Source organism: Balaenoptera musculus, chromosome 4 (genome assembly GCF_009873245.2).
Source record: "Balaenoptera musculus isolate JJ_BM4_2016_0621 chromosome 4, mBalMus1.pri.v3, whole genome shotgun sequence".
Taxonomy (NCBI): domain Eukaryota; kingdom Metazoa; phylum Chordata; class Mammalia; order Artiodactyla; family Balaenopteridae; genus Balaenoptera; species Balaenoptera musculus.
In genome coordinates, this window is record NC_045788.1 from 34,123,886 (window position 1) to 34,148,465 (window position 24,580).

Consider the following 24,580-nt stretch of genomic DNA (forward strand, 5'->3'; position numbering starts at 1 on the left):
TGCTTGAGCTGATCTTGAAAGGAGAGAGAGAAGGGTCTTCCAGGAGTGAAGAGCAGGAACAAATGCACAGGACATGGTTTCAGCTGCTGTAGCCCAGGAATTGCACACATTCAGTGGGGTGGAGGGGAGCAGGGCAGAACTAGCACTCATGGGAAGGGCCTTGTGTGCCAAAAGAAAGAGCAGAGCAGGATCATCTGGGAGCCACTGAAAAGTTCAAAGCGTGGAAGTGACACAGTCAGATGCGCATTTAGTAAAGATGACTTTAGCATCATAGTAAAAAGCCTTTTAAACTTATTCCAAATCCAGAAGTCATTAAAAGGAAAATTGATCGACGTGAAAATTTAAAAAATTTCTCCATAGAGTGAAAATTAAAGGGCATTTAAAAAGTGAAAAGGGAAATAGGAAACTGGGAAAAAAATTTAGAACTCACATATAGGTAAAGGGTTAATATTCCCAACATATAACCTCAAAGTGATAAGAAGAAGATAAGGAAAAAATCCATTAGAAAATTGCAAACTAGAAAACTGTTGTCAGAAGAGGAAATACAAATGACTGTTAAACGTCTGAAAAGATGCTTTACTTCATTCAGAAGAAAATTGCTAATTGAAATTAAAATAATGTATTCTACCACTTAGATTTATAAATAATTCAGAAGTTTGATAAAACGTGTTATCAGTGAGTTGTTGGGAAAGCCATGTTTATCTGTTGCTCATGGGAAAGATTGTTATAACCCCAGTCGTGGGCAATTTGTCAATAACTATCAAAATTACAAATGCAAGTTACTATGACCCAGCAATTTTACTTCTAAGAATTTATCCTATTGATATACTCATGAACGTATAAAATTACACACACACACATATACAGACATACACACAAAGTTACTGATATGGCATTGTTTTGATTGCAAAAGATTAGAAACAACCTAAACATCTATCAATAGGGGACTGATTAAATAAATTATAGTACACCTAAATTATGTAAGACCACTCAACTTAAAAAAAAAATGAAGAATTTTAGGAATCGATATGGTAAGCTTTCTGTCTTATATTATTAGTGAAAAAAGTAAGGTGCAGAACAGGAGGAAAAAAGAGTATAAAAGTAGCTTATGTGTAAGAAATCTCTGGAAAGTTATAGAAGAACAATAACAGTTACTACCTTGTAGGGGCTGTAATCAGTGGTTGGGAACTGGGTAGATGAGGAATGGGGTGGGAAGGAGGTTGTTCACTTAATAGTTTTTCATAGGACTTTTTCTTTTTAACAACCTCCCCTTCCCACTCTACACACATACACCAGATTCAGTTTATTATTTTAAAAATGTATTACAGCAGCTATGTGGAGGGTAAGTTGGGCAGGTAATAAAACCAGAGGCAGAAAACCAGTTTGGAGACTGGAAGCAGAGGCGGAGAGATAAAGCGGGATGCCTGGAGGAGGGCTCTAGCCGTGGTACCGCAGGTGTCTAGTCGGGTCGACTGGATGGAGAGTCACACCATCCACCTAGGTAGGGAATCCAAGAGGAGGAACGACCCTGAGGGAAAGGTAGCGGGTTCTGTGTTGGTTCTATTTGGTTTATGGTCCTACCGTAGCCATTATTGCCATGAAAATATTTACTGAGTATTTACTATGTGCCATTTTCACATAGTCTCATTGAATTCTCACAGGAACCCCATGAAGTATCTAATTATTATTCCCATTTTATCGTTGGGGAATTCGAAGCTAGAGATAGTAAATTATTTGCTCAAAGTAATACACCAAGAAGTACTGAAGCCTGGATTCAGATCTGCGACTGACTGCAGCGTCCACATTCTTAACCATGGCAGCAAAATAATGCTAGTCTTTTTCTCATTTGAAGGGGATAAAAGCTTATATATATGTCTGTGTGTGTGTGTGTATTAGATATTTATGTATGTATGAATGTATGTATGTATGTTTGTATGTTTACTTACATGTGTTTTTCATTTTTAAATTAGTAAGTGTCTGGACGAGTATCATGTGCTGCACGTGGTAATGTGAGAGGGGTGAGGAGAGCCCACCGGATCGGCACAGGAAGCCGATATAAATTAAGAGCGTGGGCTCTGGAGCCAGCCTGCCTGAGTTCAGTTGTAGCTCCACTACTTACTAGCTGTAGGACTTTGGGCATTACTTAACTTTCATTTCTTAGTTTTCTGAACCGTAAATTGGGACTGATAATGGTACTTTCCCTCACGGAGTTATTGTAAGGATTAACTTAATTAATGGGAGGGCAGAGTGGAGAGTGACTGCTCAGTGCATATGGACTTTCTTTTTAGGGTAATGGAAGTGTTCTGGAATTAGATAGTGATGACCATTGCACAATATTGTGAATGTACTAAAAGCCGCTGAATTACAGGTATACTTTAAAATGGCTAAATGATGCATTTTTGTCTCAGTTTAGAAAAAACTTGCTCTTCCTTGTCTCACTGGCCCATAAAATTAGTTAAATTTTATGCTGAGGCTGGTTTTCTAGGATGCTAAGTAACACCAAAAAGAATGAAAATCTTTTCTCCATGGGAATTATATCCATACCTTTAAGGATGTGTTTTTGTTCATGAATTTCTTTTCTTATTTTTGATTCACACCTGGATTCTAGTCTTAGACTAAGCTTCTAAACTGTGGGAATTCACATAGGAGCAATTTGGGCTACTGCGATTCTTCTAAATATTTTGGTCATTTTTATAGCGTCTTCTTTTTTTTTTTCAAAAATTTTTTAAATTATTATTATTTATTTTATTTTATTTATTTATGGCTGTGTTGGGTCTTCGTTTCTGTGCGAGGGCTTTCTCTAGTTGTGGCAAGCGGGGGCCACTCTTCATCACGGTGCGCGGGTCCCTCACTATCGCGGCCTCTCTTGTTACGGAGCACAGGCTCCAGACGCACAGGCTCAGCAATTGTGGCTCACGGGCCCAGTTGCTCCGTGGCATGTGGGATCTTCCCAGACCAGGGCTCGAACCCGTGTCCCCTGCATTGGCAGGCAGACTCTCAACCACTGCGCCACCAGGGAAGCCCTATAGCTTCTTCTTAAAAGAAAGCCATCTGAATGAGTTTAATCTTTCAACAATAAACTGAAACAAAAAACATTTATGATATCAGATTTTTGTTTTTTAAAGAAGCATAGACATATTGCAAGCCACTGTCAATTTTAGATACACATTGGAAATTTATTTTTGCCCAGTGGAGTATGAGATGTTCATAAAGCTCCATCTGTTTTAAGACCAAGAGTTAACTGAAGCCTGCGTGCCTAGAGCCCCTGCTCTGCAACAAGAGAGGCCACCGCAGTGAGAGGTCCGCGCACCGCAATGAAGAGTAGCCCCCCCTCACAGCAACTAGAGAAAGCCCGTGCACAGCAACGAAGACCCAACACAGCCAAAAATAAAAAAAAATTTTTTAAAAGAAAAAAAAGACCAAGAGTTAAAAAAACTTTTTTCCCCATCCTCTAAACTAAGAACAGTCATAGGGTGGCATTACATAATACTGTCATTGGTTTATCCTATACACGCAATAACAAGATAGCAGTGTGTTTCCAGTAGTTGCAGCCCTGTGGCAGGACCTAACCTGACTCTGATTATTTGTGGTGACCTCTTGTGTGTGCTGGTGAGTTCCTCCTGAGTTATCTAAGCAACCTCTCTGTCACCTTTTAAGTCTCAGCCATAGTCTGATTTGAGATTTGGAGGCTGAAAACTACATGAACTCCTTTAAATAGCCAGTTTTGAAATTTTGAGGTCAGCCATACTGTTTCATCTTCCATGTTAAATCTTCAGGAAAATAGTATATAACTGATGAGCAACCTTCTTATAAATGTCCTTTATAAATTAAAAAAATATGAAATCCTTTCTTAGCATTCTTATTTCCTCCCTAATATCCTCAATTTCCTTTGGCTATTTTTAATCATTATTCCCTGAAATGTATGACATTTGGTTGTACCACACTTACTAGAGTTATCTTTTGTGTGTCCAAGAACTTTTGCTTATTTTTATGGATGTCGTTTTTTCAATCAGATTTTTGGCAGTTAGCATTTCTGGTAACTTAAAAAAAAGAGCTTTCAAGGGTAAGGATTATTCTGAGGTTTTGAGAGTTTTCCAGTTGGAAACTGTAAACTGAATAAAGAAAAGACAGTATGCAGTTCCTTGAATATAGCCTTTTCTATGAGATTAAGATGGATTATTCTGGAAGAAGTTCATTTTCACAACCAGAAAATGGCATGATGCTTTCAGGGATGAACTTCCATGAGGGAAACTACCGTAAACTTAAGAAAAGGTTTTCTCCAGAATACAGCTAAGTAGATAATCAATAAACAAAACATACGTTTGCAGGGTTTTTTCCTTTCCTTTTGAATAAAGTCTTTTTAGTTCATGAATTGAATGCAGACTTTTTTTTTTTTTTTTTTTAAAGAGCAGGTGATATACAAGCTGGCTTTTTATTTTTATTTTTATTTATTTAAACACTGTTTTATTTATTTATGGCTGTGTTGGGTCTTCGTTTCTGTGCGAGGGCTTTCTCTAGTTGTGGCAAGTGGGGGCCACTCTTCATCGCGGTGCACGGGCCTCTCACTATCGCGGCCTCTCTTGTTGCGGAGCACGAGCTCCAGACGCACAGGCTCAGTAATTGTGGCTCACGGGCCTAGTTGCTCCGCGGCATGTGGGATCCTCCCAGACCAGGGCTCGAACCCATGTCCCCTGCATTGGCAGGCAGATTCTCAACCACTGCGCCACCAGGGAAGCCCCGAATGCAGACTTTTTAATTTGTCTCTTTTTTTTTTTTTTTTTTAAAGCTGGTTTTATTTATTTTTATTTTTGGCTGTGTTGGGTCTTCATTTCTGTGCGAGGGCCCTCTCTAGTTGTGGCAAGCGGGGACCACTCTTCATCGCGGTGCGTGGGCCTCTCACTATCGCGGCCTCTCTTGTTGCGGAGCACAGGCTCCAGACGTGCAGGCTCAGTAGTTGTGACTCACGGGCCTAGCTGCTCCGCGGCATGTGGGATCTTCCCGGACCGGGGCTCGAACCCATGTCCCCTGCATTGGCAGACAGATTCTCAACCACTGCGCCACCAGGGAAGCCCAATTTGTCTCTTTTTAACCGCGGCTATCAGTGTTTTTTTCGTATGTTTGGATTCTGATTTGTGATATTTAAAATAACTTCAGTTGATACCAATAGGTTTCCTTTTGAGGCTTTTCAGTTTTAAGTGACTCCTTATCAATCTTCTTTTTCAGTTAAGAGTTAATGGAAGGGTAATAATTTTTGGTTGACCCAAAAACGTTTTCTGATTGAGTTTTAGTTTTTATATAAGCAAGTTAATATTAATAGTTTTTTATATTGGAAAATAAATTGTTCTTTCTGATTTTCTCTTGGAGAATGTGCTATCCTTCTCTAACTGTATTTCACTATTACTTACCTGTTAAATACATACACTATTATATAAAATAATGATATATCATTTGTTTGAATGTAAGTTTTATACTTTACTTTCAATAATCCTAAAAGGACTTGACTTTGGCTTTGGGTACTGAGTGTTTCTCTTTTTGTAGCCTTTTCCTCTAGTCTCCTCTTCCCGGTGGTTGGTCAAAAGAGGTGAGTTGACAGCCTATGTGGAAGACACTGGGCTTTTCTCAAAAAGGACGTCCAAACAGCAAGTCTACTTCTTCCTCTTCAACGACGTGCTCATTATCACCAAGAAGAAGAGGTAAGCCTTCTTGTGGCGTTGCTCGCTGTACATCCAGTTTTGAAGCTCTGTAATTCAAACACCTGTTGGAGGTGATCATCCTTGAAAAGCTTGAGATGTCAGGTGTATAGTTTCTACACATGGACTCATACAAGCCTCTGTGCTTCATTTTTTTTAAATTACCTCTACAGCGAAGACTTGAATTGTTACCAGCATCATTATCCTAGCCAACTGCTGCTGGGCTTTTATAGCGTGCAAACCTCGTTCTAAACATTTGACAGGTTTATGTCACTGGATTCTCTTGACATCCCTGGGGAGGCAACCCTCTTAATATTTTCGATCAGCATTTTTCACAGTTCTTCTGCCATAGGACCTTTGTGTAAAACAGACAAAAGTTGCTCTGGTTGAGAACAAGCTGGGGTGTGACTCTAGCACTTCTTGTAACTTAATTTAAAATCCACTGCTCTTAAAGATTGTTAGAAAATCTTTAGAAAGATTAGAGTTTTTTTTTTTTTAGAAAAAAGTTTCCCCGTGGCTGGGAGGATGTTAGCAATACTCCAATACTCCCTGCTTCAGGGAAGAAAGTCAATCCCTTGGTTGGCAGAGTGTTTATTCCTCTTACTTTAGACTTCTGGTTGTGGAGTCAGGTCCTGCTCCAGAAGGAATACTGTACAAGTTTTTTCTTTACAGCATTTGTTCTAACTGTTCCCACTCAAAACACACACATACATGCACATACACATACACATACACATACTCCCCTTAGCCCTTAGCTCTGCCTTTCTCTAGGGAGCATTCTTTATTAAATGTACTCAGTATGTGTTGGATTATAAAATATTTTCCTGCTGTTTCTCCATAAATAGTCCGTCTTTCCTAGAATATGAACTTAGAATGAAAATATAGATCTGTGGTTTGTTATTTCCACATATGAAGGCGATGAAGGTAGGCTGAATTGCTGGCATATGATAGGAATAGTAGTAGTTAGTTCACAGGGTGCAGTTTAGACAAAGTAAAGAGAATCATGGAAACGGGCTTCTGTGAATATATAAAATTAATGCCCAAATTTATCATGAAATGTTTATTCGAATTCTGCTTCTGAGTTGCTGACATTTTAGCTTGAAAGTTCAAACTAAATTGAAACAGAGGTTGAGCTTTTCTTTCTGCTCCTTTTAATCAGACTGTATTATGAATTACTTCAGCTGCTCGGCTGTCGAGGTGACGTGAAAACTTTGTATGGTCTGCCCTGAAGAGCCATAATGTGACGATGATGAATACATAAAGATGCTGATGATTATTTTTCATACTTAGGAAAATAGTGTTCCCATAACTTCAGGAAGAGATTATTTCTCTTACCTGGGACAGTTTAAATAGTTCTAGTAGCTAAGTAAATTTTATAAATACAGATTGGAGAGGAATTATCATTTTTGTATTTTTGTGTTTTGTTGGTTTCCTATGAGATAGCAAGTTTCTTTGGCTTTCTTTGCGATGTTTTGTTTTTAGAGGAGGGTAATTATATATGACTCTTCAAATGCCAGAACTCTTGACTTTTAACATCTTCCAGCTGTTGAAATATTTGTTCTGTCTCAATGGACCAAAAGCTTTCACTAAACTTTTGATTTTTAATGGTAAAATATACATTGACAGTACCAAGCCAATTTTAAATGTAAATGTAGTTTTGCTTATGGTGATGAAAACATTAAGGGTATTTAAACCAGTATGTCACAACTTTTGTTCTTTTTTTTTTTTTAAAAGGAACAACGTTTTTTAAAAAAATATTTATTTATTTATTTGTTTATTTGGTCACACTGGGTCTTAGTTGCCGCACACGGGATCTTCATTGCGGCATGTGGGATCTTTAGTTATGGTATGTGGGATCTTTAGTTACAGCATGGAACTCTTAGTTACGGCATGGAACTCTTAGTTGTGGCATGTGGGATCTAGTTCCCTGACCAGAGATCAAACCCAGGCCCCCTGCACTGGGAGCGTGGAGTCTTAGCCACTGGACCACCAGGGAAGTCCCACAACTTTTATTCTTGAACTTGCCTAGAACCCAATAAATACAGACTTTTGAAAGTTAGAATTAAGATATATGCTATGCTACTTAGCAGTGTACTTTGCCCTCCACAGGAGATTTTGCCATTATATTTAATGTTGCACTGTGAGCTAGCCCATATTTGTTTCCTTAGATATATTTGCACTTCTTTGTTAATAAAAGAAAGAAATACAGCTTCAATGGAGAGGGCAACCCTAAGTACCTAGCTGCCTTTACCAAAACTGGGGTTTTCTTGCCTTCACCAATTAGCTCATCATATTTCTAAGGTGCTCTTGACTCCGAGAATAGCATTGGAGGTTCAAGTTGTTTATGACCTGAATATTTGGTGAGGATGACAAGCAGACCACAGAGTCTTGATAAACAGGCTGGGTTAAAAATGTACAGTATGCACAGCCGTATTTCTATTATAGCTTCAAGGAGCCAGCTACAAATGCTTTGCATGCCAGAGACAGCCATGGAGGAGATACAGCAGCTTTGAACAAGGCAATCGCTTAGGCTTGGCTACGAGGTACAGATGAAAGATAACTACCTGTGCCAGCTCTGTAGGACTGATGCAACCACCCACTGCCTAAGTATAATTCTAGGATTCAGTCAAGGAGCTTAGCTGCTGGGTCTCCAGTGGTTTTCAGCTTCAGGGAGGCTCGCTGGGTACTGGGAGGGACTTTTTGGGAGGACGTTTACTCTTCCTCCTCCTGTCCAGTCTGGCAGATGGTTTATGCTGAGATGGTTTATGCCGGCGGATGGGATGAGTGGGTACCTCGGCCCTGCAGTGTGTGTGTGTGTGTGTACCACTGCTAGTGCTTGCAGAGCGGCTAGTGACCATGCCCCTGTCTGCTAGGACAGGAATTTTCACTCTTATTTAGACTATCAGAAAGAAGTTTAAAGTTTCCATTAGCTCTGGACTGCTTGTGAGTCACCGTATTGATAGACTGTTCTGTCAGATTTCAGAAGGATAGGTGATCGGTTTGACTACTTTGGATGAGAGAGTGAATTCTTGGTACTTGAAGCTTTGACTGCAGGTTGTCTGGGTACTTCTAGAGCAGAGTTCTCAGCTTGGCACTATTGAAGCCCTACAGTTCGTTGTTGCAGGGGGCGCCCTATGCTGTGTAGGATGTTTCAGCAGCATCCCTGGCCTCTCTCTACCTACTGTTTGCTAGTGGCGCCTCCCTCCCAGTTGTGACAACCAAAAATGTCTCCAGACATTGTCATATGTCCCCCAGTTGAGAACCACTATACTAGAATGATGGTAAACTGTCAACCAGCTTTGCCTTCAGAGGGAGGAAGGTGTGCAAATCTATCAGACCTGACACAGCAGTAGCAGTAACATTGTAATAGAAAAGGAATAGATTGCCATGTTGTACTCATAGATTAATGAATAATAACTTGTTATAATATCCAATTTTTGCCCAGCGATAACTTATAATTAGTTATCCATTACAGCGCACAGACTACACCCCGACGTACAACCTTCTGGATTAAGTACCATTGTCCCCAGTTTTGAAACGTGAAAACTGAATTCAAGACCTAAATAGGTTCAAACTCCCCAAACGCTTATTTTGCAAGGTAGTTAACTGTCTTCTTGTCTCATTCAGTACCTTGTATCTGGCATAGGTCTTCCTTTTCAATTTCTTCTGAAGCTAAAAACAGTCTTCCTCCCTGTAATAGTTTCTACAGCTGCTGTAGCAGAGTACCATAAACTGGGTGGCTTAAAACAATAGGCATTTATTCTCTCATAGTTCTGCAGGCAGAATTCCAAAATCAAGAAACTGGCAGGGCCATGCACCTCCAAAGGCCCCAGGAGAGAATCCTTCCTTGCCTCTTCCGCTCCTGGTGGCTCCCGGGCTCCTTGGCTTGTGGCAGCGTAACTCCAGTCTCTGCCTCCGTCTTCATCTGGCCTTCTTGCCTCCTGTGTCTCTGTGTGTCTTAAAATCGCCCTCTCCTTATAAAGACACCAGTTATTTGATTTAGGACCCACTCTAATTCAGAATGGTCTCATCTTAACAGATTCTGTCTGCAAAGACCTTATTTCCAAATAAGGTCACATGGACGGCACCAGGGGTTAGGGCTTCAACGTATTTTCTGGAGGACACAGTTCAACCTCCTATACTGCTCAGCACATCACCACTGCCTCACTTAAAAACAGAATGAAGGGGCTTCCCTGGTGGCGCAGTGGTTAGGAATCTGCCTGCCAATGCAGGGGACACGGGTTCGAGCCCTGGTCTGGGAAGATCCCACATGCCGCGGAGCAACTAAGCCCGTGAGCCACAACTACTGAGCCTGTGCCCCGCAACGGGAGAGGCCGCGATGGTGAGAGGCCCGCGCACCGCGATGAAGAGTGGCCCCCGCTCGCTGCAACTGGAGAAAGCCCTCGCACAGAAACGAAGACCCAACACAGCCAAAAATAAATATAAATAAATAAATAAATTTATTTAAAAAAAAAAAAACAGAATGAAGAAATGTGCTGTAATGTCTTAGTTCTAGAACACACATTTTTTTTTTTTAACATTGATGCCATTTTTCATAGATTTCTGAATGTCATCATGGTCATGTGATGTGAACAGCTGTATTTGGAGTTTTCTCAGGTTACCTTCATGTCCCAATCTCCTTCCAACCTGTTCCTTCTCCAGGGTCTGTTCCCTGCTTAGTAAAGGGCACCTCCATCCACCCAGTTGCTCCACAGTAAATCTGAAAGCCCACTTTGTCCTTTTCCTCACCGTGCTCCACATCCGTCTAATGCCCAGTCTTCTACTCACAACGAAACCGCTTCTTTCCTCACACATTGCCACGCCCTTGTACCACCACCTTGAACTCGCCCAGAAGACACACCTAGCTGGCTTCATGCCACCATCCCTCCATCCATTTACATTCCATAGCCAGAGTATGCTTTTTAATTTTTATTTATTTTTTTATTATTATTTTTAATTAATTAATTTATTTTATTTTTGGCTGTGTTGGGTCTTCGTTTCTGTGCAAGGGCTTTCTCTAGTTGTGGCAAGTGGGGGCCACTGTTCATCGCGGTGCGCGGGCCTCTCACTATTGTGGCCTCTCTTGTTGCGGAGCACAGGCTCCAGACGCGCAGGCTCAGTAATTGTGGCTCACGGACCCAGTTGCTCCGCAGCATGTGGGATCTTCCCAGACCAGGGCTCGAACCCGTGTCCCCTGCATTGGCAGGCAGATTCTCAACCACTGCGCCACCAGGGAAGCCCCAGAGTATGCTTTTTAAAAGACTCAGTTTGTCCTTTGCAAACAGCCCTTCCATGGTCCCACCTTGCACTCACTGAGGCATTCTAGCCCCCAGGACCCGGCACGTGCTTCTTTCTCTGTCTGGAATACCCTCTCTACCTCATAACCCTGTTCCACCCCAGATCTTTTCTAGGCAAAGTCCTTTTCATTCTTTAGGTCTTAGATTAAGACCACACATCCACTGGGAGCTCTTATCCATTCCTCTAGAGTGGGTTGATTTCCGCTGCTCTGTGTTCCCATAGAACCCTGCACTTTCTCTGTCATAATATTTGTGTTACTGTGTGTTCATGTCTGTCGTGTTGACCTTTGCATCCTCAGTGCAGAGACTGCGCCTGGCCTGTAATGACCATTTAATAAATATTTGTCAAATGTGAACCAATCATCTATATGGTTAAATATAAACAATTTGAGTGACCGCATTACTCAGTGGGCAGGCTCCCCCCATTCCACACCCAAGTTAAAATTTCTTTGAATTCTCTTTTATTTTTAAAAGACATGTGATTTTTGTATTCTGCTCCATTATAGATTCATTTTTAATTAATTTTGGTAAAAGCAAGTCTGGAACTTTATCATGTGGCTTCTCACATCTTCTGGAGTTTTATCTATAAACTTATCCATAAATGACAGGTAACCTCAATCTGAAAAACACTTAGGATTGTATTTGCAAAACTGTGCTCTATAGAGAAAGTTATTATTTTTTTTGGCTTGCTTTTATTTTGTACTATTGTGTCAACTAATGTTTTGACCTACCCATACAAAAGGGTTTAAGCGATAAAAATGTTGAATTATCACACACACACATGCATAAGAAGTCAAGTGAGTTTGGAAAACCCTACATACTCCATTCCCCTTTGGGAGATTCACTATTGGATCATTTAGGAAGGCTTTTGGCTACAAGTAACAGAATTCCCGAATAGCAGTGGCTCAAGTGATTAAGACATTTACCTCTCTCACCAAACATGAAGACCGAGGGTGGGCAGTCCGGGTCCAGTGGTCACCAGTAACCCAGCGCCTTCCCATTCTTCAGCTGCACTGTGCTCTGCTCACTTTTTGCCCCTGTGCACGTAGCTTCATGGCTGCAGGTGGCTCCTGCAGGTCCAGGCATCATCATTTCATTCAAAGACGCAGGAGGGAGACAAGGGTGAAGAATAGAGCCTGGCCAAAGGGACTCTTTTTCTCAAGTGGCTTTTCTCTTTGTCAGCAGAGGAAAACCTTTCCCAGACAGTCTTCAGAAGACTTCTTTTTTAAAAAAAATTATTTATTTATTTTTGGCTGTGTTGGGTCTTCCTTGCTGTGCACGGGCTTTTCTCTAGTTGTGGCGAACAGGGGCTACTCTTCATGGTGGTGCATGGCTTCTCCTTGCGGTTGTTTTTCTTGTTGTGGAGCATGGACTTTAGGTGCGCAGGATTCAGTAGTTGTGGCACGCAGGCTCAGTAGTTGTGGCTTGCGGGCTCAGTAGTTGTGGCTTGTGGACTTCAGTAGTTGTGGCTTGCGGGCTTCAGTAGTTGTGGCTCGCAGGCTCAGTATTTGTGGCTTGTGGGCTTCAGTAGTTGTGGCTCATGGGCTCAGTAGTTGTGGCTCGCGGGCTCAGTAGTTGTGGCTTGCGGGCTTCAGTAGTTGTGGCACACGGGCTCAGTAGTTGTGGTGCACGGGCTTAGTTGCTCCGCGGCATGTGGGATCTTCCCGGACCAGGGCTTGAACCCGTGTCCCCTGCATTGGTAGGCGGATTCTTAACCACTGCACCACCAGGGAAGCCCAGAAGACTTCTTGTATCTCACGTGTCAGTCTTGGTTCACAAAACTTTCCCAGCCTGGGAAAGCAGCATACGACAGGGGAATCGGACAGCCAGGGTTGTTTTAGAGTAGCCATGAAGCAGGGGAGGAGGCAGTGGTTCGATAGTAGGTAGTTCCAGCCACAACTAGGAAACCCTCTTTTCCACAGAACATCAATTAACATGGGTAGTTTGGAATACAGGAGGGTTTTTTTTGGCCACTCTGTGTGGCTTGTGAAATCTTAGTTCCCCAACCAGGGATAGAACCTGTGCCCCCTGCAGTGGAAGCATGGAGTCCTAACCACTGGACTGCCAGAGAAGTCCCAAGAACTCTTTAAAAGAACTAATACATTGCCTTTGAGATAAATGGGGTTGGGGGGTGGGTTCAAAGAAAGACAGAAGTGACTGGAGATTTAGAACCCACTTCCCCTTGGCTGGTATTAGTCCTCCCGCTGTGGTTCATGTGAGTATCTCGTTGGTAGTGCATTTTTTCTCCAATCAGCCCTGCTGTGCCCTTAGAGCTGCAGATAGATTGGCCTGGTCTGGGTATTAGGCACAATACCAAAAGAATGCAGAAATCTAGTCTAGTCTTGTTATCCATACCAGTAAACGTAATCGTGTCCTGATTTGTTTCTTTCATTCGTCTCCTGGATTCTGTACCCACAAATGATCTAGCCATGATGTTTTTGGGTATCCCTATAGTTAGATGAGTAGTAATAGTAATAATGATGATAAGCGCCTATGTTATTGCACGTTACAGTGTGCCATTCATTGTGCTCAGAGTGTATATGCAATATACCATTGAGTTATCACAGCAACCTAGTATTATTTCCATTTTACAGATGAGGACACTGAGGCAGAGAGAGATAAAGTCTCTTTTCAAGGTCTCTCATCAAAGCCAGGATTCTAATCTGAGTCTTTGACTCTAAAACCTTCTCTCTTAACAGTTTATGTTCATTACTTCTCAATTTCATTTTTCTAGACTTTTTTCACCTTTCCCCTATCCTGAAATGTTATTGGGAAAAATAGCCTAGAAACTTGCACCTTTTCTGTTTGCTTTGATGAACAACTTTTTCAAAGCAAGATTTTGTTAAGTGAATATTTTTATAGTTTTACTGGTCGTGGGAGAAAGTTAGAAGTGGTACCAAACTGCTTTTGTGAGCTTTTCTCTACCTTTAGCTAATTTAGTGTCAGAGTGTGGGGAAGAGCATTTCCTTTTCATAACATTTTCTTCCCACAGATATTTAAGAAAGGAGCTTTCCACTTCCTGATTCCTAGTTCCATAAATATTGTGTGTATTGACATAACTTGAACTCTGTGACACATTACAAATCCTCGGGTTTTAAAAGAAGGATTTTCTGTAATAGAATTCTACCTGATCATTATCAGGAGTGCAGGGATTTAAGTTAGAACTTGAATTTTCCTAAGTAGTTTGAATGCCCAGTAGCTTAAAGCGGTGCAGACCCCCTGGAAAGGGTCATGGCCTGATTTGGCCCCATTTTGAGTTTTTCCATTTTGACAGCTTTCCCATTATAGAAAACTGAGGCCACCTGACATTGTCCCTCTGTCTCTGCAGAATAAACTCCTTCCTCGGAAAATTAACTTGAGTATCTTGGGTAAAGAAAAGGCAGTAAGACTCTTGACTCAAAGCACTTTTATTCCTGGAACATAAAACTTGGTTGTTTCTGACCACTTGGATCAGGTCCTAAGATCAAGATGGAGAGATGAGGTGGGAGAGAAATGAGAGAGCCCCCTTTCCTCTTCCTGCTTCTCTTTTACTCTCGCCGCCCCACATACCCTTGATCCCCTGACATTGCGAGTAGTAAGAGTATTGTCTCCTCTGCGACTGTAAGAAGAGTTGATGTTGCCACTCAGTGTCAAAAGCTTCACCAACTGAGAAGCACAGTATCGATGTCTGGGGTCAGACAGAACTGCGCTCAAAATCCTGGCCGTGTGACCTTGGGCAAGTTGCCTTTAATCTCTCAGTCTCAGTGTTCTCATCTGTAAAATGGGGATAACAATCTCATCATCTTCCTGGAATGTCTATGAGAATTAAGTGAGATAGTGCACACAAAGCTCTTAACACAGTGAATTGTCCCTGCTGAGGGACTGATACCTGCTGCATATCATCATTGTTCCTGGTATTGTGTATCTCCCCAAAGTTTTGGTGCAAATCAAATTATTGCTCTTCTGCTTCTAGAATATTTTCTTGTTTAAAAAAAATGGTTTGAAACCTTAAGCCACTGCTACACAGCTGAAGGTTTGGTGCACTCCAAGGCCAAACCTGGATTATGGCCTCTGAAATATGGCCTTAGGAATAATTACATTTAATGCCATGCCTCTCCCTTCCCATCCCCCATCAAGAACCCATGTCAGATGGCAAGTGAGTGAGAGATAACCATTGATCGACTCTTAATCTTTTATAAGTTGTTATGAATCATGTGTACATGTTTGTAGTAGCGATTTTCTTGTAACATCCCTCATATCCGATTAGGAGACACTATTAACTTCGTGGCTGACAAAAGTGAATTCAGTATATTTTTCCCTTTATTCAAGGAGGTCAGTGGAGATAAACCTGGATTGCAGTGTGGGGATTACTCCCATAATTTGGAGTCACCAGCTTCAGAAGCTGCCTACTTTTTCTTCAGAGCTTGCTTAGTTCTGGTTATGCCAGAGAGGAAGCTTCAGTAATGTCAGACAGCCTCTTGGACCTGCCCATCGCCTCTTGGACCTGCCCATCTCCTCTTTGTCAAGGACCATGGGTTCAGGATGTCCCGTGGCAGCCAGGGAGGTCCCAGGTTGGAGAATCTGGAGATCCGTGGTGACAGGAATGGGGGCTTTCTGGTCCTGTTGTGGATCATCGGCCATCTTTCTTGGTGACACTGAATCACAACAGATCCTCACCTTACCAACAAATGTGACCGTCTTCTCCACTACTTGTTATTTTCTCAACAATGAAATAGGAAGCGTATGGCATGTTTGTTTTTTTTTTTTCCTTTTGGAAGTCTAGTCTTAAGTCTTTTAAAAGAGTCTTTTAAAAGCTGGCTATGCTGTAAAGTGGTCCTGAGCAATGTATTGATACACCTGAAACTTACATAATAGGAAAAAAATCATTAAGAAAATGAATTGACAAACCACAGACTGGGATAAAATATTTTCAAATCATACTTGATAAAGGACTTACATCCAGATTACATAAAGAATTCTTAAAACTCAAAAGTAAACCAACTCAAAAAAAAAAAAAAAAGTAAACCAACTCAATTTTTAAGTAAGCAAAAATTTGAATAGACATTTCAGCAAAGAAGATCTCCAAATGGCTTTGTATATGAAAAGATGCTCAGCATCACTAGTCATTAGGGAAACGCAGGTTAAAACCAAAATTAGATACCACTTCACAGCCACTAGGATGACTATAATAAAGACAAAGGTAGTGTTGGTGAGGGTGTAGAGAAACTGGAGCCCTAATACGCTGCTGGTGAGAACGTATTTAAAATGATACAGCCACTCTGGAAAGTGGTCTGGCAGTTTCTTAAAAAGTTAAGCAGTTTACCATATGACCCAGCAATTCCATGCGATGTTCCATCCTAAGAGAAATGAAAACTGTTCACAAAGGCTTGTAGGTGAATGTTCGTAACATGCGTGTGGCATGTTTGTTAGTCTTCAGAATTATTTTGAGGAACTGAGCAAGTAAGTCTGTTTGAAATCAGTTTTTGAGTAAATATCATGCCTTGTTTTGCTGGTCGGATCCCCTGCCAAATTATGAATTTCTTGACACAGGTATTTAGCTCTAATTATGCTTAGTCCGCTCACTCATTTGCAAAGCACCTATAATGGCTTTTAACAAAATGCCAGGCAATTTAAAGGCATGATGTGCTGCAGGAAGATTTGAAATAATAGCTAATAACGTGTACTGACTGTAAGCCAGGCATGATTGTAAAAGCTCTACATGCAAAAAGATAATAAATGTATTATCTCATTTAATTCTCCCAGCAATCCTAAGAGATGGGTATTGTTATCCCCAGTTTACATATGAGAAAACACAGAGAGGATCAGTAACTTGTTCAAGATCACAAAGCGAGTGAGTGATGGAATTGGGATTCTTACCAGACATTCTCAATCAAGTCAGTACTCTTACCTGTTACACTGTACTTTATTACTTTAAAATTGTACATTTTTCTACTAAAAATTTGTTTAATTCTAAAACCAAGATTTAAAATTGAAATCAACTTCAGTCATGTGAAAAAAGTGTTTCAACCTCTTAACTTAAAGTAAATTTCAGCATAATCCAATCTCCTCCATCCTAGAAATGTTTAACTAGGGTATTCTTATTCCAGTTAAGCACAAGATCAAGTGTGGGGATTTAGCAGTCGTGTTTTCAGAAGGGGAAGAAAAACAAGTTGAAATCTGCAGAGGAAGAATTCTTGTACATGTCTTGAAGGGAAATGGGAAGAAACTCTTTGATTTTATAAAACCCCACGGACTTTTGTGAATCTGCACATGGGGAAAATGGCAGAGTCATTATAAATCCCTGAGAGAAAAACAAGAGGGTCTAGGAGAGGATCTTAGAGAATGGCCATAAAAAAGGATGACTTAGAACTGTTGCAGAAGGCATTAGAAGAGGAAGATAGAGTTTCAGGATGTCACAGGGGCTCAACCTCATCAAGTTCTGTAGATGAATAGTGGTGACATCCAGTCACTGGATTTGGTAGGGTGTTGGGCCGCCATGACTTTGGGGAGCAGTTTCACTGGCATGTGGGCAGAAAACGCAGGCAGCTGCTAACTCAGGAGACGTTTGTCTTTTGACGAGCAGATTCAAGTAAAGATTTTTTTCAGCACAGGGAAACTGTGAATGTTTTAAACAAAGCCTATGGAAAAAGAGCTACCGACTAGGTGAAAAATAAATGTTACTTTTGACGATAGAGCCAGAAAATCATTGTGTTTTGTTTTGGATAATCCTTGCTAGCATTTTTTCTTTTAAATTTAACTCTTTTATAAAAGGAAGAATTGGAAGTTCTCCTTCCAATCTGTCAGATTTTGGCTCTGAAAGAAAGTTCCAGAACAATGCAAGGTGGAAGGTGAGACAACTTACAGATAAGGCTGACTTGAGCCGGAGGGTAGGAAAGCTGGTCTTTATAGTCTAACCCTTTTTCTCGTTTTCCCCATCTCCATCTTTGCTTTCATATTCCTGGTTCCATCTTGGTCATCTAGGCTATTTCTCATTCCTGGTCATCCTCAATAACGTAAGATGTTTGCTCATAAGGGGTAAGGTGGGAACTCTTCCTATGGTATTTGCATGTGTGAAAGCAACCCCCTGGTCACAAGGCCCCACAGAAAGACCTGTTCCATCACTACCTCTTCTTCATGACTGTTATGTACCCAGAGCTTGGACCCAAGGAAGTACCCTGGTTTATGGAGTGAGATTGGGAGCCAGCTTTTTAAAATTTTTCAGATGTTTCTCCAGATGTCCCAATATTATTTGTTGACTAAACCATCAATATTCCACAGATGTGAAGTGTCACTTATATCATGTAGTAAATTCTCAGATGTATTTGGGGTCAATTTGTGAAGCCACTGTTCTGTTTCACTATCCATCTGTCAGCTAATACCTATCAGTCTCAGTCTTTGAATTACTGTAGCTTTAAAATATGTTTTTAATATATCATATGGCTAGTGCACGCTCATTTTCTTTCACAATCTGACTGTTCTTTCATGTTTATTTTTCTTCATGTTTTAGAATCAGCTTGACTATTCCCCGTCCTTGCTGCCCCCCAAAATCCTGAGATTTTTTTCAGAGAGATGGTGGTAAAATTATATATTAATTTAGGAAGAATTGATACCTCTTTAATATCAAACTTTTCTATCCATTCAGGCCTTCTTCTAAAGTATTTGAAAGCTGTCTTCATATAGGAGAAACGTGTTAAGTTTAATCGTAAATATTTTGTGGGTTTTGTGTCTATTATAAATAACATCACTTCTTCCACTATATTTTCTGAGTGTTATTCATTCATATATGGAAAAGACATTTATTTATTCATTTGTTTCTTTATTTATTTAGCTAGCTGCGCCGGGTCTTAGTTGCGGCCTGCGGGATCTTAGTTGCGGCCTGCGGGATCTTCGTTGTGGCCTGCGGGATCTTTTGTTGTTGTTGTTGTTGTGGCATACGGGATCTAGGATCTAGTTCCCCAACCAGGGATCAAACCCAGGCCTCCTGCATTGGGAGCGTGGAGTCTTAGCCACTGGACCACCAGGGAAGTCTCAGAAGAGCCTTTTTCTTTTTAACCCAGCCACTTTAGTGAATTCACTCTTACCTTATAATATATTTTCAGTCAATGATGTTATATGCAAATAATCAGTTGTTTATAGGGCCAAAAAAATTCCATTGCCCAAGAGTCCCTTCACCTGTACCCTCAGGCATCCACAGACACGTGGAATGATGATAGTCTTCACATCTATGCATTTATTATTAAAATTTTTTTTACCTTGAATTGCAAAATATTTCAAACATACAGAAAATTATCAAACACTAACATGCCTATCATCCATGTTTAACAGATATAAATTTTTTGCTATATCACTGTCAGATCTCTTCTTTTTAAATTTATTTATTTATTTATTTATGGCTGTGTTGAGTCTTCGTTTCTGTGCGAGGGCTTTCTCTAGTTGCGGCAAGCGGGGGCCACTCCTCATCGCCGTGCGCGAGCCTCTCACTGTCGCGGCCTCTCTTGTTGCGGAGCACAGGCTCCAGACGCGCAGGCTCAGTAGTTGTGGCTCACGGGCCCAGTTGACCAGCGGCATGTGGGATCTTCCCAGACCAGGGCTCGAACCCATGTCCCCTGCATTGGCAGGCAGACTCTCAACCACGGCGCCACCAGGGAAGCCCAGATCTCTTCTTTTTAAACAAAAGCCCTGATATAATACTGCAGGTATACCTAAAGCCTCTTCATCATCATCCCTTCTTCCTCCCCCTCTTTCCCAGAGTAAGTCCTGAGTGGAGCTGGGTGTCTGTCACCCTGCACTCACTACTGAGTATGTACATACGCAGCTTTGGTATTCTAAAAATGTATGTATGTTGTATGCAGTTGTAAATACTGTCCTGATTTAAAAGTAATAAATATATGCCCAGTATGAAAAATTCCCACCTTTATAGAAATCTGTGGGAGAGAAAGTTCAAAGTGCTCCGTAATAATCACTTTAAGAAATCCACTGTTGGGACTTCCCTGGTGGCACAGTTAAGAATCTTCCCTGCCAGGGTTTGAGCCCTGGTCTGGGAAGATCCTACATGCCGCGGAGCAACTAAGCCCGTGCGCCACAACTACTGAGCCTGCACTCTAGAGCCTGTGAGCCACAACTACTGAGCCCATGTGCCACAACTGCTGAGCCTGTGCACCTAGAGCACGTGCTCTGCAACAAGAGAAGCCACCACAATGAGTAGCCCGCGCACCGCAACAAAGAGTAGCCCCCGCTCGCTGCAACTAGAGACTAAGTCTGCATGTAGCAACGAAGACCCAGTGCAGCCAAAAATAAACAAATAAATTAATTAATTAAAAAAAAAAAGAAATCCACTATTCACAAAAAGGTGTATCAGTTTTCAGCCCATGCTGTTAGGTAGCATGTAGTAGAACCAAACACTATCGAGCTGCTTAACAAAAGAACGCCTTCCAAGGGAAGAATAATTGAGGTACTTATTTACCACCATATCCTGTTCTCTACTGATAGCTTTTTATCTTGTTAAGAAAAGAAAGGAATCTCAACAAAGGTTACTAGGACTTTAAGTGGGTTTCAACAGGGAGACCCATCATTGTTTATACCACAGAGCAACAGGCTTGTATAGATTTGATTGCTGCGCCTGATAGGAGCCTCTGCTTGCACAAAGCTGCCGCTTGTTTCATGAGCAGCTGGTAAACTTGGAGCCCATCTGAGACAATCAGAGGAAGTCTACATATAAACTTCTCCGTGCGAGGAAAGGTGGTTTTTCCATTTGCCTTTTTCTGAGCAGTTTAACTTCCTAATTGCATGATCCAAATTGTTTCAGAGACTATGTAAACCATATGTTTGCTAAATGGAAGAAACAAACATGGGGAAGTCTGATTAGCATCAACTTCCCTAGGAAAGGAGCATCTTTCCCAACCCAGCTGAGCTTGCTTTGTACTTACTGGACACGGGTGGGTCGGCGGAGGAGGAAGTGGGGTTGTAAACGGCTGCATGTGACTGTGGATTCGCTCCTCTTCCTTCTGCTTAAGCCCATATTTTAACAGTTATCCTTCTGTATTAGCATGAGAGAGACGGTAGGTGCTGGCTGACATAAGGAGAATGAATTTCACGCAGTATTTAGCAGAATTAGAGAGGGGAAAATATTATTTTGAACCTTTATGAGATTAAGTGTGTGAGTGTGTGTGTGAGAGAGCACAAACACACTAGCAAGAGTGAGCTCCTTTTCAGTTTTTATTCCATTGGGTTTGAATAATAGCTGACAAGGATGAATCATCAACTTACTTGACTACTGTTACATCAAGTTTTTTATATTAAATTCATTAAAGGAGTCGAGAAGAAGTTGTGGACATTATGTATCACATAATGAAGACGTTTGCAGGTCTAGATGAAATAATGATATTGGGTGACTGCTATTGAATCAGTTAAAAAAAAAAAAGCAAACTTGTTTCCTGCATCCTATTTTGGATACAGAAGGCAAAACAGTGGGAAAGTTCTGTGTCCAGGCACATTCAATGACCCAGATGTGCAGATGTGTAGACACGGATACCTTGAGGTGAACTCACATAGCTATAAATAAAGTGGCTGCCAGTTTCATCCAGTATCATCCCAACTGGACACCTGAGAGAACCACAGGTATAAACTGGATCAAATGGTCACCCTAGGTCTTAATGGCATTGCAGTTGTCATGGCTTAAGAGAACAATTAAAAAATCATTCTATTGTCTACTTCTTCTGTCTCTAATTACCCCCCGAAGACAAAGATTCAACACATCGATGAAAAAACAGTAGCTGGTATTGTTTGTATTTAGGCAAACACTGGTTGTATTTAGGCAAACGCTGGGGGAAATATGAACTCTGAAAATTAAGAGGGAAAAAAAGACTTAACTAGTTTTTTCATATTTGTTTACATTAGTTTCCTGTGAACTCTTCGTCTTGAATTCTACTGGGGACTACCTAGTAAGTAAAGCCACTTTATGCTGAAGACTTTTTGGAACTTGAGTCATCTTGAATGATGGCTTTATAGCATATAGAGTTCTTTGCCTTTTATTTCTTTGGGAATACAAAGAATACCTTTGCAATGTCATTATTTAGGGCACTGCCTACATACCCCATGTGCGCCACATTAAGGAGCTTGGATTTCTCTGAAGCAGAATTATTTTTAACTGGAAATGGGCGTCTTTAACTAAAAGGTCATCTTTTTTTTTAAATTAATTAATTAATTTATTTATTTATTTATTTATGGCTGTGTTGGGTCTTCATTTCTGTGCGAGGGCTTTCTCTAGTTGTGGCAAGTGGGGGCCACTCTTCATCGCGGTGCGCGGGCCTCTCACTATTGCGGCCTCTCTTGTTGCGGAGCACAGGCTCCAGACGCGCAGGCTCAGTAATTGTGGCTCACGGGCCTAGTCGCTCCGTGGCATGTGGGATCTTCCCAGACCAGGGCTCGAACCCGTGTCCCCTGCATTGGCAGGCAGATTCTCAACCACTGCGCCACCAGGGAAGCCCCAGGTCATCTTTTTAAACTTGTGAGTTGGACCAAAAGAGTAACTCAAAGGTGCAGAGAGAGGACAGTAACAAGCAAGTCCTTGTTCATCTTGTTTTTGATGTTGTTGTTGAGGTTTTGCTTTTGTCTTTATTTTTTACTTTTTGGTTTTATCCTGAGTCCTGGGTTTTACTACATCTGTGTCTGAGCTATAGACAATATTATAAGCTTTACTTGCTGTATGGTCAGGCCACTCAAGATGGCTGTTCTCTTGTTCTCTGTACATCCCCTGCTGGAGCAGTGCCACCTACACCTTACTCACAGGAACGTGCTTGCCCCCTGCCCCAGCTAGTGATTGTTCTAATCATCAGGCCAGAATGATTCCATCTGCTAGTTTATTAAAGAGAAACATCTACCCTCGTGATGGTCATTAACCTGAGGGGCTGTGAGTGATGTGCCCCAGCTGCTGGTCTCCCTGGTAACTGATAAGCCCACCTGGCGTCACTTCCCCCTATAAATGGAAGCGTCCGTCTCCCCCGCCCCAAGCAATGAAGACTCCTGCCCTGTCCCGCCCGCTGTCTGCAGCACAGGCCGCGGATGTTTCGGATGTGTGAGATCCCCTCTCCAATAAACCACTGATGTCTCTGTCGCTGTTTCCGCGCTCTTTCTTCGGTCTCGAGGCTGGGCAGCTACGAGGCTTGTAGGCCTGCGGGGTGCAGCCTGACACCAGCTTTGCCAAAAATCGACTGCTTTGTTTCTGGTAAACACGGTCTTTTAAAAGTATAACATTGTTTGTAAAGTGTATTACCCTGCTTCCTCCTTTTATAAAAATTATGTGACCTTTGATAAGCCTCATTTTGATATGAGAAATATTTTATATATTCTGAGTATGGTTGTGCTGGTCCGTCGGCAGTCTCAGGGGAGCTTTGGAGGTGATCTTGCCATGTGAACTTTCAGTTAATACAGATGATTACCCTAGCAACAAACAGACTTGATCAATAGGCAGTATTTTGCTTTTATAGATGATATAACTGTGTTTGCCGGTTTTGGAGGGGGAAGAATCTATCAAACTAAATTTTAAAAATGATTATAAAGTTTCTAAAGAGAGTTACAGGGAGTGGTTGACAGGCAGATGCCCACCACCGAATGAAAAACTTTCTAAGAAATCTTGAACAAAATGGCCTATTCCGAAATTCCTAGTATAGTTGGGCACAAGGATTTTTTTTATCTCTTAGCTCTCCTGAGTTCATACATTTGCATTTATTATTAAGTAAGGTAATTATCCAATATGGTTCCTAGAATACATTAAAATGTATTGCATGGTCATCCATTTACTCAGCAGTTATTATTAAGCTCTGCCGTGTTCAACTGAGAGTACAGATAGAGAATAGAGGGGGAGGTGTATCTAACCAGAGTTGGGATTTGCCAAGGAAATGAGTGTGTCTGCAAGGAGTGATTGTAAGTAGGTATCAAGAAATTCAAGTTGGATAAGTGAATAAGCATGAATGAGAGGACACGAAGGGTTTAAGGATGGAGGGAAAGGTGGTGGAGTGAGTGGGTTGTAGGAATGGTGGGTTAAAATTGTTGAGGTTGAGGATTAGAAGAGGTGAGTCAAAGGGATTGGCGGGGCTGGTTAGACAGGGGTGTTTGACGTTGGGATTGCAGAGAGGTTGCAGTTGGTGGTAGTGACAAGGTTGATCGTTGAAGGGGAAGTCAAGGAACTGAGAGGCCGGGGTAATGGAAGGATTGCCACATGGAAATTCAAGGAAGTAGTGTTGGAGAGTGACGGTAAGCCAGCAGCTAAACGCACGAGTGAGGATGAGGCATGATCCAGGGGCCCGGAGATGACCGTGATGATGAGACAGAGACTGATGGCATGAGCATCAAAGCTGGGGACCTTCTGGGAGGAGGAAGCGATCATTGTCTAGGAGTAATGAGACTCAAGCAGACAGAGAGCCTTCAGAGCAGCCTGTGCTCTCTAGAAGAGCCAAGTGTCTGTTAAGGCAAGAAGGTAAAGGGAGAGTTCAGAGAAGGGGCAGAGGATTTAGAAGATTTTGCTGGATTCCCTAAATGAGGTGCATTTCCAGAGGGTGCAGTGGAATGCTTCAGCCGATGGGCTTAGGGAGGTGAGGCCCGATTAGGCATGTTCAC

At 41.6% G+C, this 24,580-nt stretch overlaps 1 protein-coding gene across 6 annotated transcripts in view; it reads left to right on the top strand.

Moving 5' to 3' along the window:
* Positions 1 to 24,580, top strand: part of ARHGEF26 (Rho guanine nucleotide exchange factor 26) — a 159,478-nt gene that overhangs the window by 93,861 nt on the left and 41,037 nt on the right. For 3 of the 6 annotated variants that reach the window (XM_036849635.1, XM_036849637.1, XM_036849636.1), the window contains exon 11: positions 5,539 to 5,693. In XM_036849635.1, coding sequence (XP_036705530.1) covers positions 5,539 to 5,693 — 155 coding nt within the window. Of the gene's footprint in view, positions 1 to 5,538; positions 5,694 to 17,947; positions 17,980 to 18,473; positions 18,576 to 21,862; positions 21,905 to 22,975; positions 23,116 to 24,580 lie in introns of those variants that run through there. The other 3 variants (XM_036849639.1, XM_036849638.1, XM_036849640.1) reach the window with 3 other exon arrangements.